This window comes from Muscardinus avellanarius (assembly GCF_963383645.1).
Source record: "Muscardinus avellanarius genome assembly, chromosome: 14".
Classification (NCBI taxonomy): domain Eukaryota; kingdom Metazoa; phylum Chordata; class Mammalia; order Rodentia; family Gliridae; genus Muscardinus; species Muscardinus avellanarius.
In genome coordinates, this window is record NC_137800.1 from 56,368,250 (window position 1) to 56,381,364 (window position 13,115).

Consider the following 13,115-nt stretch of genomic DNA (forward strand, 5'->3'; position numbering starts at 1 on the left):
TAGCCCACGTCGAGATATTTCTTTTCTAAGTTCTGGACACATTTTCTGTCTGTATAATCTACTGTGGTTTTTATCACATTCTGCTTTGAAACATTACTTAACTGTTGCATGTACCTAGACTAAGCTCCTGGAGACAAAGAACTGAGCACCTGGTTGTGCATTCCCTTCAACACCAGCTCAAGGCCTTAACATAATAGGTGCTCGGAAAGTATTAAAATATTAGATGTGCATGTTCTTCTTCTCTGGGGCTTTTTTCTTCTTCCTATTTACTGATGCAGCCCATCGCCTCACAAACAGACGAATGTGATGAATTGTAGCAATGAATCCTTAGCACAGGGATCTTACAATGACTGAAGCTTTATTCCAGCCAGGGATCATTTATTTTCAGACGCGGTTTCTGAGTCCCTCGCGTAGAGAACAGCCTCGTTGATGCTCTGGGTGATGTAATCGATGTTGCTGGCGTTGATGCAGGTGAAGTTAATCCTACTATTCTTGGGGATGTAGATATGTTTCTTCTTGATTATGTATTCTACCTGCTGGTCTGTGATAATCAGAAGGTCTCAGATCCTGGGGAAGCCACCTAAAATTTCCCTCAAACCCAGGCAAGATGACATGGCATAGAAAATGCCAGCATTTCTGGGTCTTTTTATTTTTTATTTTTTGGTGGTATTGGGGGTGGAACCCAGAGGCTTTCTACCTCCGGGCTATACTCCCAGACCTTTTTCATATTTTATTTGGAAACAGGGTCTCACTAAGTTGCTGAGAGCCTCACTAAGTAGCCGAGGCTGGCTCCGAACCCATGCGATCCTCCTGTCTCAGCCTCCCAAGCGCGGGGATTACCACGGCCGGCTCATTTTCTGGGTGTTTAAAGCAGCCCACTTTCCAGAGGAAATAATAAACATCTGGAGAAAAGCTGTGGGCTGGTTGCCAGGTCAATGAAGCTGAATGCTCACATACAGGCCCCAAGGCTGAAAGGGCAGAGCCACCCTGTCTTAGACACTTACAGTTGAGCCCAAGATAACCATGGCTGCCAGTCTGTTCAGTGATATGATCCCAGGAGCCAGGGGTTCCCAGGAGCCGGAGCCTCTCCTTCACCTTCTCCTTGATCAACATAATATTCTCCACCATCCCTTTTAGACTCTGCTTCCTGCCGAGGAAGACAGCAAGAGATGAGAATATGGGGTCGTCCCTGCTTTCAGACCCTCTTGTTGTCTTTCTGATCTTCTCACCCCCGCCCAAGTCACCAAGAGAGCGCCCGAGGATATGCCAGTACATACAGCCTGGGCTCTGGGATTATGAAGGGGAGGGAGGTTTGATTCTGCCACGGTCTGAATGTTGAAGGTCCCACCACCACCCATGTGCCCCCTGCCTGTGGTACCAGTGGGCGAAGCCTTTAGGAGGTGCGGCCGAGTGTGAAGAAGTTAGGTCATTGGGGATGTGCCCTGGAATGCGGGATCCCAGCCCTTTTCCCTTTCTTTTCTCTGCTTCCTGAACACCACAAAGTGAGCAGCTTGCAACACATGCTCCCTCAGCAAAGGCCCAAGCAGCAGGACCGTAAACCGAAGCTTCCAACACTGTGAGCTAATACAATCCTTTTCTAGCTGGGTGTGGTGATGGCACACATTTGTAATTCCAGCACTTGAGAGGCTGAGACAGGAGGATCACAAGTTTGTGGCCAACCTTAGCTACTTAGTGAGTTTTCCGAAACTTAGTGAGACCCTGTTTCAAAATAAAGAATAAAAAAAATGGGGCTGGAAGTGTAGCTCAAAGATAGACTGCCCCTGGGTTCAATCCCCAGTAGCAAAAAAAAAAAAAAACCTCTTTCTTTTTTTTAGTTCTTTTGAACCCAGAGACATTCTATCTCCAAGCTACACCCCCAGCCCTATTTTATCCTATTTTGAAACAGGGTCTCACTAAGTTGCAGAGGCCTCACTAAGTAGCTGAGGCTGGCTACAAGCCTGTGATTCTCCTGTATGTCTCAGCTTCCCAAGTACTGCAATTACAAGTATGCACCACCATGCCCAGCTTTTTTTTCTTTTTTAATTTTGAAACAGGGTCCTGCTAAGTTGCTGAGGCTGGCCTTGAACCTTCACTCCTTCTGTGTCAATTTCCTAAGTACTAGGATTACAAGTGTGTACCACTGTGCCTGACTTTTCTTTTTCTTTTTTGTGGTACTAGGGATGGAACTCAGAGGCTTTCTACCTTTGGGCTACACTTTCAGACCTTTTTTTTTTTTTTTTTTTGTGGTACTGGGGGTGGAACCCAGAGGCTTTCTACCTCCGGGCTATACTCCTAGCCCTATTTTATATTTTATTTGGAAACAGGGTCTCACTAAGTTGCTGAGAGCCTCACTAAGTAGCTGAGGCTGACTTCAAACCTGCGCGATCCTCCTGGCTCAGCCTCCCAAGCACTGGGATTACAAGCATGCACTACCATGCCCGGCTCAGACCTATTTTTTTACATTTTATTTGGAAACAGGATCTCACTAAGTTGCTAAGAGCCTCACTAAGTAGCTGAGGCTGGCTTCAAACCTGTACAATTCTCTAGCCTCCCAAGTACTGCGATTATAAGTGTGAGCCACCATGCCGAGCTGACTTTTCCTCTTTTTCTGTTGATTTTTTTTTTTTTTTTTTTTTGCGGTACTGGGGATGGAACTTAGGGGCATTCTCCCTCCGAGCTATACCCCCAGCCAAACTTCTTTTATTCTTTATTTTGAAACAGGATCTCACTGAGTTGCAAAGGGCCTCACTAAGTAGCTGAAGCTGTTCATGAACCCAGATCCTTCTGTCTTAGCCTCCCAACTACTGGGATTACAAGTGTGTCCCACCCCACCACAACTGGCTTCTTTTTATGTTAATTATCTCAGGGATTTTGTTATAGTAACACAAAGCTGAGCAACACAGATCCCCTACTAAAGCATGCCAAGCATGCTCCCAGTCAGATGTTGCCAGAATAGCAAGCTCCTGGTGCTTTCTAATTTCCTCCTGCATCTGGAAGTGCTCAAAGAACTCACTGGCCTATCTCCAAAATGAATGTCTATTGCCCGCCCTCTCCAAGGTAGGGCAACCCTTGGCATAGCCATGGCCATTGGTACATGGTGGTTCTCTGTAAAATGTTATGAATGGATTGGTGAATGAATGGGATAAAAAGGCTACACGGCAAGGAGAGAAGCAGCCGCTGAATCCTGAGAACTGGCAAGTCTCCAGGCATCCAGGGCTCTGCCCACGGCCCCGGCCCAAGCCTTGCGCCCTCACCATTCTCCCTGCAGGGCGGAGTTGCAGAGGATGGAGGTGATGATGCGAGCCCCCATGGAAGGAGGGTTCAGCCACATTGCACGGGCGTTCTGCGTCAGCTGTGAGAGGACGCACAGCAAGTGCTGGTTGTCCAGCGCCACCACGACCAGGATGCCCACTCCTTCATCTGCAGCATCAGGAAGACAGCCTTGCCCTCAGTCTCCCTGTTCACCACCAGGGCCTTCCCCTGCCCCTCTGTCCCCGCAACCTTGCAGAAGAGAGGTGGACTATGGGGCCTGCATCCAGGGCAGTGTTCAGCCTAAGGAACTTACCATAGCCTCTGTTCCTAGGAATAGCACCCAGGACTCAGAGTCTTCAAGGAGGAAGGGACTTGAAAGATCACTAAATCCCTCTCATCTTACAGTTGGGGAACAAAGGCCCGAAAGGGTAAATATGTGTGTGTGTGTGTGTGTGTGTGTGTGTGTGTGTGTGTGTGTGTTGCTGGGGACTGAAGCCAAGATTCTACTTCTAAGCTACACCCTCAGCCTTATTTTATTTTTTATTTTGAAACAGGTCTCACTAAATTACTGTGCGCTGGCCTCAAACCTGCAATCCTTCTGTCTTAGCCTCCCAAGGACTGGGATTGCAGGTATGTGCCACCACATTCAGCTGGTACATGATGGTGAGTTGGTTCAGGTAGCTAGTTCTCGAAACAGAACTCAGCGGCCAGCTCGTCACTCCTCCCTTCTGCTTCCAGGTACCCTTTAAGCCCAGCCCTGAGCTCCCTCCAGTGGCAAACACGTTGCCTGTGCCATGGGCAGGGCACCACTTCATCATCGGACCATCCTTTCTCCTCCTGCCCATACCATTACCATAAATGCCAAAATTCTTGGTCAGAGACTGGCTGCAGAAGAACTCAAACCCTCCAGACACAAAGTACTGCAAGATCCCAGCATCTTCTTCCAGGTCACCAGTGAAGAAACCTTGACAGGGAATGTCAAAAAAGGGGAATATCTGCTTGCTCTGTAGAAGAAAGGAGACCCCAAAAGGCATGAGACTGCAGGAGGAGATCGCAGGTGGCCAGAGGGAGGACACGCAGGCCAAGATATTGAGCTCGCCTTAATGGTGGACATCAGCTTGGCCAGCTGGCTTTGCGTCAACTTGCAGTCAATGATGTTCCCAATCACCAGGATGCAACCACGAGGGACCTGCTGCAGGTAGAGACTGTCCTGTCAGACATCTCCTCTATTAGTGGCACCAGGGCATTTGGAGGAGAAATCCCCCTCCCTGGTGGTTCCTACTAAAATGCCAAGTGAATCCAAGCCTAGTGGAGCCTTGGATAACTTAGGGAGCAGGGAGGAGAGGAAAATAAGACTGTCAATCAGGTCTGGGGAGAAGTTTCTGAGGGGACCCCTCTACCTCCACCACATTGAGGAACATGTTGGAATCTATGCACAGCTGCGTGGGGTCCCAGATGAAGTACTCGTAAACTGTAAAGCCCAGGTCCTGGAAGACGAGTCCGTGCAGTTCTGTGGGAACACAGCCCCCCCACCAGCTGCGGGACGTGGAAGTGGAGAGATGGAGATGGAGGGGCGGAGAACTGGGCTGAGGGTCACTGAGGATAAGACACTAACAGGAAGAGGAGAACTCGGCTCGTCCTCCATCTTCCTCATGTCTGTCAGGAGCAGGGACAGTGGTGGGGATGGGAAATGGGGTGGGCGTTAGGAACAGGGGCCAGGACCTTCAGCGGCCCTCATCTGGTTTGACACTTACCTCTTTGAGATGAGATGATGCAGACTATTTTAGCATTCCTATGCCAAGTCCTGAGGAACTGGGCCCCAAGCTGAAAGGCGCCACTGTCCCCCACAGTGTGCACACCCCCTACCTGTTGGCAGAAAACAGACCTAACACTTTACAGGAATAATGGTAACATTAACACCACATTGGACTTGGGTTGGCTTTTGGGTTTTTTGTTTGGTTTGGTTTGGGTACTGGGAGTTGAACCCAGGTGCATTCTACCTTTAAGCTACACCCCAGTTCTATTTTATTTTTATTTGGAAACAGGGTTTCACAAAGTTACTGAGGGTCTCACTAAGTGCTATGGCTGGCCTCAAACCTGTGATCCTCCTGCCTCACCCTCTCAAGTAGTGGGATTACAGGAATGTGCTACTATGCCTGGCTTCAGACTTTTTTGTTCTTCTTTTGCAGTGCTAGGGATGGAATCCATGGCTTTGTGCTTACTAAAGATGGGCTCTGCCAGTGAGTGATACCCCCAACCTCTCTCTCTTGGAAGAGCATCCAAATCAGCAGTGTGAGTGGGTACAAATAGCACTGGATTTGGGTTCAGATCCAGGCTCTTCCCCTCGGTGGATAAAGCTGTGGACTTGGTCTTGGGTGCTGCCTCTGTCACAGACCTGCCCTGCAAGGTGTCTCGCTGGGTTAAGATTGTACAGCCCTGAAACTCCATTCTCCGTGTCTCACCCTGTTCTCCACGATGGCTTGGTTATGCTTTCCAAAGAGGAGTTCCAAGGAGGCCTGGATAAACGACTTCATTCCCATCATGGGCAAGTACTCATAGTTCAGAGAGGGATCCTGTGCAATCTGCAGTCGGATCTTGCGCACCACGAGAGACACCCAGGGGTGGCCGTCATCGGTCATGCAGACTGTGAAGAAAAGCACAGAGAGAGCTCTGAAGGCCAAGCCTGGGCTCTTGGACCTGGGCTCTGCAGGAAGCCACAGAGAACAAGCCTGTCCTGGGCTTTTGGCAGCTTCGGAAAGTTGCGTAGGAAAAGACAACAGCTATCCCTTCTATTTTATTTTATTTCTCCTTTCTTCTTCTTCTTCTTCTTCTTCTTCTTCTTCTTCTTCTTCTTCTTCTTCTTCTTCTTCTTCTTCTTCTCCTTCTCCTTCTCCTTCTCCTCCTTCTCCTTCTCCTTCTCCTTCTTCTCCTTCCCCTTCTTCTTTTGTGGTGCTAGGGATTGAACCCAGGGACCTCAGTAAGTAGCTGAGGCTGTCCTCAAACCATGATCGTCCTGTCTCAGCCTCCCAAGTACTGGGATTACAAGTGTGCGGCACCACACTGGCCTTATTTCTTCTTTATAATAAATGTACTGTTCTAGCTGGGCATGGTGGTACACGTTTGTAATCCCAGCATTTGGGAGGCTGAGATGGGAGGATTGCAGTTTGAGGACAGCCTCAGCTACTTAGTGAGGCCCTTTGTAACTCAGTGAGACCCTGTTTCAAAGCAAAGAATAAAAAATAGGGCTGGGGGTGGGGTGTAGCTCAGAGGTAGAATGACCCTGAGTTCCATCCCGAATACTGCAAAAAAAAAAAAAAAAAAAAAGTACTGTTTTAAATTATTGTCTTTTAGCCGGGCGCAGTGGCGCACACTTATAATCCCCACACTTGGGAGGTGGAGACTGGAGGATTGCGCAGGTTTGAAGCCAGCCTTGCCGGCTTAAGAGACCCTGTTTCCAAATAAAAAAGTATAAAAATAGGTCTGGGAGTGTAGCCCAGAGGTAAAAGGGTTTCCGGGAACCCCAGTACCACCAAAGAAAAAGAAAAAAATAATAAAATAGGGCTAGGTGTGTAGCTCAGAGGTAGAATGTCCCTGGGTTTAATTCCTGGTGCCACACACAAAAAATTATATACTAAATGGGAATTATAGATACATGAAACTAAATCAGGGTAACCTTGGCTTTCATTTGGCATGGTCTGGTTGCATATCAGAAGGGTGGCTTTGGAGAACCATTCTTGGTTATGGAACCAGGAAGAAGAGGAGGAGTAGGAAGGAGAACGAGGTGGCAGCTGAAGAGAGGGTGGTGCTCACACAGGACCCAAAGCACAGAGCTAGGGAAGAGGCCATGGCGCTCACCAAATCTGTGCAAGCCCCGGAAAAGGGCTCTGAGTGAGGCAGGACCTGTTCTGCTCATTTTCCCACAGGGCAATTCTGTTAACAACAAAGACCTCTCCATCTGCAGAGGCCTGGGCCATCCCTGTTTCCTGCAGTAATGGAATACAGTCTGCCTACAGCCAGGTGCCATATGTAATATTAAATCTCAAACTTTTAAAAATACTGACATTCTAGCCAGGTGTGGTGGCGCACGCTTGTAACCCCAGCATTTGGGAGGCTGAGACAGGAGGATCGCGGCTCTCGGCCAGCCTCAGCTACTTAGTGAGACCTTGTTTCAAAATAAAGAATGAAAAATAAGGCAGGGGGTGTAGCTCGGAGGTTGAATGGGTTCCATCCCCAGACCCGCAAAAAACAAAAAAAAAAAAAAAAAAAAAAGAAAAAAAACCCAGCATCTACCTTTGTAGGCCAAGAACATTTTGTTTGGAGAATCATCTTGTTTGTAGGTCTTTAACAAGCTGCCCTCTGGCTTGTGGGCTGCAGGCACATCCATAAAAACTGACAGGGTGGGCATAACTGAGCTGAAATGAGGCCAAGATTGGGAGCCTGCCCCAGGCTTCTCTCCAAGCCTGGGTCACACAGTCCTGCCTCTTCCCAGAACCTCAGCAGCTCCAAGGCAGAGACTGGGGGGACAGCTGGTTGCTAGAGCAACAGAACCTCACAACCCCCGGCCTCCATGGCGGTGAGAGTCTAGGGGCCATGGGAACATTCCAGGGCACTGGAGGAGACTCCCCTGGGAGAGTGGGCAGGGGCGGGGCAGGAAAGGACAGGGGTTCCCAGCCACTTTTCTCTAACTCACTGCCTCTCAGCCCCAAGTCATCTAGTCCAAAATAACAAGCCAGCCACTTAGAAACTGAGACAATAGCCGGGTGCAGTGGTGTATGCCTATATCCCAATACTTGGGAGGTTGAGACAGAAGGATCTCAGGTTCAAGGCCAGCCTCAGCAATTAAGGTTAAAGGTTTCACACCTCTTAATCTTGACATGCTGGAATCCAAGTTTTCAACAACTCAGTGAGATATGCACCACCACATCTGGATAACTTGTAGTTTCATATCAAGCTATCATGTCTACTGTCATCAAATTTTCCCCATTTTACCTGGGCATGGTGGCATATGCCTGCAATCTCAGTACTTGAGAGGCTGAGATAGGAGGATCAAAGATTCAAGATTAGCCTCAGTAACTTAGCAAGGCTCTCAGCAACTCTCAGCAACCTAGATAGATCCTGTTTCAAAATAAAAAATAAAAAGGGTTGGGGTGGCCGGGCATGGTGGTGCACGCTTGTAAATCCCCATTCTTGGGAGGCTGAGACAGGAGGACTGCGCAGGTTAAGAGACCTCAGCTGGCTTAAGAGACCCTGTTTCCAAATAAAAAAATAAATAGGTCTGGGAGTGTAGCCCGGAGGTAGAAGGCCCTTGGGTTCCATCCCCAGTACCACCAAAAAAAAAAAAAGGTTGGGGTGTATCTCAGAGAAAGAATGCCCCTAGACTCCATCCCCAGTAAAACACACACACACACACACACACACACACACACACACACACACATTTTGCAAATGGCAAATTCATTCTTCTAGAGGCTGAAAATCTTAGATTCATCTCTGACTTTTCCTCTTTCTCTTCTACCCTATTTATTAGTTTCCACAACTGTAATGAAATGCCTGAGGCTGGATTACCTTATAGAGAACAAAAATTTGTTCAGCTCACAGTTCTGGGGGTCAAGGGCACAGAGCCAGCATGAGCCTGGCTCTGGTGGGGGCCTCGTGGTGAATGGCATCACAGTGGCAGGAGTGCACACAGAAGAAGAGAGCGTATTCAAGAAGGAAGCCAGACCACGGGAGGGGCCAACAACAACTTGCCCTCTGGGAGCTAACTCAGGGTCCCATGAAAACCATGTTAATCTCTTCTAAGAGCCTAATGGCCTAAACAGTAAGCTCCACTTCTTAAAGTTTCCACACCTCTTAACGTCGCCATGCTGGAATCCAAGTTTCCAACATATGTACCCTTGAGGAACACTCTCCAAACATATCCAAACCATTGCACCAGACACCTAAGCCTTCTGCAAATTCAGCAAGTTATTTAACATTGTTTAATTTTTGCTAGTTACCTAACATTATTTAGTGTCTGGTCACCAATAAAAACTTTTTGCAGCGGGCATGGTGGCTCATGCTTATAATTCCCGCACTTGGGAGGCAGAGACAAGAGGATCTCTCAGGTTCGAAGCCAGCCACGCTGGCTTAAGAGACCCTGTTTCCAAAATTAAAAAAAAATATTAAAAAATAGGTCTGGGAGTGTAGCCCGGAGGTAGAAGGGTTTCCAGGAACCCCAGTACCACCAAAAACAAAAACAAAAACAAAAACAACTTTTTGCAAGGATGCATGGGTAAGCGAGGCGTGGTGGCACACTCTTGTAATCCCAGTACTTGGAAGGCTGAAACAGGAGGATCAAAGGTTCTTGGCCAGCCTCAGCTACTTAGTGAGGCCCTCCACAACTTAATGAGACCCTGTTTCAAAATAAAGAATAAAAATTAGGGCTAGGAGTGCAGATCAGAGGTAGAATGCCCCTAGTACCACAATAAACAAATAAATAAGTAAATAAACAAATAAATAAATAAATAAATGCCTAGCGTGTTGTCTCATGCCTGTGATCCCAGTATTTGGGAGGCGGGGACCGGAGAATCGCGGTTTGCAGTTCATGGACAGCCTCAGCTACTTAGGGAGGCCCTTCCCAACTCAGTGAGACCCTGTTTCAAAAATAAAAAGACTAGCCAGGTGTGGTAGAGCACGCTTGTAATCCCAGCATTCGGGAGGCTAAGACAGGAAGATCGCAGTTCATGGACAGCCTCAGCTACTTAGTGAGGGCCTCCCCAACTTAGTGAGACCCTGTTTCAAAATAAAAAATAGGGCAGGGGGAATATTTCAAAGTAAAGTATAAAAAATAGGGCAGTGTAGCTCAGAGATCGAATGCCCCTGTGCTCCATCCCTAGACCCACAAAAATAAATAAATAAATAAATAAATAAATAAATAAATAAATAAATAAATATAAAGAGACTAAAAACTAGGGCTGGGGGTGTAGCTCGGAGGTACAATGCCCCTGGGTTCCATCCCCAGGACCACAAAAAATTAAATAAATAAATAAATAAATAAATAAATAAGGCTAGGGGTTTAGCTCGGAAGTAGCATGCCTCTGGGTTCAATCCCCAGTGCCACAAAAAATAATTAATTTTTTTGTGGTACTGGGGTGAAATCCAGGGGCATTGTACTTCTGAGGCACACACCCAGCCCTATATTTTATTCTTCTTCTTTTTTTTTTTTTTTTTTTTTGTTGGTACTGGGGTTCCTGGAAACCCTTCTACCTCCAGGCTACACTCCCAGACCTATTTTTTTTATTTTATTTGGAAACAGGGTCTCTTAAGCCAGTGAGGCTGGCTTCGAACCTGCGCGATCCTCCTGTCTCTGCCTCCCAAGTGAGGGGATTACAAACTTGCACCACCATGCCCGGCTTTATTCTTTATTTTGAAACAGGGTCTCATTGAGTTGCAAAGGGCCTCACTAAGTAGTAGCCGAGGCTGTCCATGAACTGAACTGTGATCCACCTGTCTCAGCCTCCAAATGCTGGGATTACAAGCGTGTGCTACCATGCCTGGCCTTCCTTTATTAAAATTTAAAAAGGGCTGAGAGTATATCCTGGAGATAGAATATGTCTGGGTTCACCCCCAGAACCAAAAAAAAAAAAAAAAAAAAAAATTAAGAATTTTCTTATTTTTTATTTTTGGCACAGGGGATAGAACCCAGGGGCTTTCTACCTCCAGGATACACCCCCAGACCTATTTTGTATTTTATTTGGAAACAAGGTCTCACTAATTTGTTGCAAGCCTCACTAAGTAGCTGAGGCTGGCTTCAAACTTGTGTGATCCTCCTGTCTCACCCTCCCAAGTACTGAGATTACAAGTGTATGCCACCTCTCCTGGCTTTTAAGAATTTTCTTAATGATTCTGTGTGTGTGTGTGTGTGTGTGTGTGTGTGTGTGTGTGTGTGTGTGTGTTACTGAGGAAATCCAGTCATGGTTCATGACCAGCCTCAGCTACTTAGTGAGGCCCTCCGCACAACTCAGTGAGACCCTGTTTCAAAATAAAGAATAAGGGCTCTTCCCTCTCAGGACCCCCTCCCCTTTTGGGGAGCTGTTCTCTCTCTCTCTCGCAGGTCGTGTTGGCCCTGAGAGAAGGCAGAGTGCTTCTGAGGACACGTGGCTCGGGCTACTCTCGAGTAGTGACCTGAAGGCCTCTACTGGACATCATGGCTGGCCAGGCCCCTAGGGGTGACCTGCACCTCTTTTCTGGAAGATCGCGTGGACTCTGGGAGAAAGTAGTTTGCAACTGACGGCACTTGGCTCGGGCGAGACTCGGGTAGTTACCTAAAGGCAACTACTGGACACCAGAAGACCCGACAGCCCGAGTGGTGTTCTTCCTCTTTTCCTATTCTCTTCTGGCAGATCCTGTGGACTCTGGAAGAAAGCAGCCTGCAACTAAAGGCAATTTGGCTTGGGCTACTCTCAAGTACTGTCCTGAAGGCAGCTGCTGGACCCCAGAGTTCCAGCCCCTTTGGGGGTGTTCAGCCACCCTTGCCCCATTCCCTGCTGCTTCCAATAAACCTTCCTGAGGTCTGCGGGTGTCATTCTTCGCTCACCGTGGACAAGAACCCTGTATGGAGATGCTGAGTTTCTTCTCAAGAAACTCTATTTCATCTATGATGAAACTCCAGGTTTCTTCTCAGGTAACCCCCCTTTTCATCTTGGGGGGCTCAGAAGAAACCCCCGTTTCACTATTTCAAAATAGAAAATAAATAGGGCAGATGGGTAGCTCGGGGATAGAATGTCCATGGATTCAATTCCCAATTAAAAAAAAAAAAGAATAAAAAATAGGGCAGGGGATGTAGCTCAGAGGTCAATGCCCCTGGGTTTCATCCCCAGACCTTAAAAAAGAAAGAAAGAAAGAAAGAAAGAAAGAAAGAAAGAAAGAAAGAAAGAGAAATTAGACTAAAGAGAGAAAAAATAAGATTTTCCTCAAGCCAGGCGTGGTGGCGCACGCTTGTAATCCCCGCGCTTGGGAGGCTGAGACAGGAGGATCGCACAGGTTCGAAGCCAGCCTCAGCTACTCAGTGAGGCTCTCAGCAACTTAGTGAGACCCTGTTTCCAAATAAAGTATAAAATAGGTCTGGGAGTATAGCCCAGAGGTAGAAAAGCCCCTGGGTTCCACCCCAAGTAGCCCCCCCCAAAAAAAGAATTTCTTCAACCCCTCCACAAACTTCAGGAGATAAAAAAAAACAGAAACCTTTTTCAAAGTTAATTGAGCCATTTTCTAGGTAACCTGGAGTCACCAGGAGCTCTCCCTAATGTAAACAAGAAGAGAGAGCCTTTCTGGGCCATTTACAAAATTAGAGAAGGCTGGAGGATGATATGTAAATAAGTTTGGTTCAATATATGAAAATCAATCCATATAATTCATCACATAAACAAAACCAAAGACAAAAATTACATGGCCATTTCAGTAGATGCTGAAAAAGCTTTTGACAAAATCCAACATCTAGCTGGGCATGGTGGCGTACGCTTGTAATCCCTGTACTTGGGAGGCAGAGACAGGAGGATCGCGCAGGTTCGAAGCCAGCCGCGCATGCTGGCTTAGGAGACCCTGTTTCCAAATTAAAAAAATGTAAAAATAGGTCTGGGAGTGTAGCCCGGAGGTAGAAGGGCTTCAAAGGAACCCCAGTACCACCAAAAAAAAAAAAAAAATCCAACATCTATTTATGCTAAAAGCACTACAGAGAATCGGAATAGAAGGAACATACTTCAAAATCATAAAGGCAATATACAATAGGCCCACAGCCAACATCATATCAAATGGGGAAAAACTGCAAGACTTCCCCCTAAAAAGAAGAACAAGACAAGGATGTTCATTATCACCACTTCTTTTCAATA

General features: G+C 47.1%; 1 protein-coding gene across 1 annotated transcript; it reads right to left on the reverse strand.

Moving 5' to 3' along the window:
* Positions 1–374: 374 nt before the first annotated feature.
* Positions 375–7,657, reverse strand: GOT1L1 (glutamic-oxaloacetic transaminase 1 like 1; the record flags this gene model as incomplete). Its single annotated transcript, XM_080710256.1, has 9 exons — positions 375–541; positions 1,005–1,147; positions 3,255–3,420; positions 4,106–4,256; positions 4,352–4,444; positions 4,653–4,762; positions 5,007–5,118; positions 5,715–5,896; positions 7,543–7,657. 9 exons carry the CDS (start codon positions 7,655–7,657, stop codon positions 375–377), a joined length of 1,239 nt encoding a protein of 412 aa, XP_080566382.1.
* Between the last annotated feature and the right edge of the window lie 5,458 nt (positions 7,658–13,115).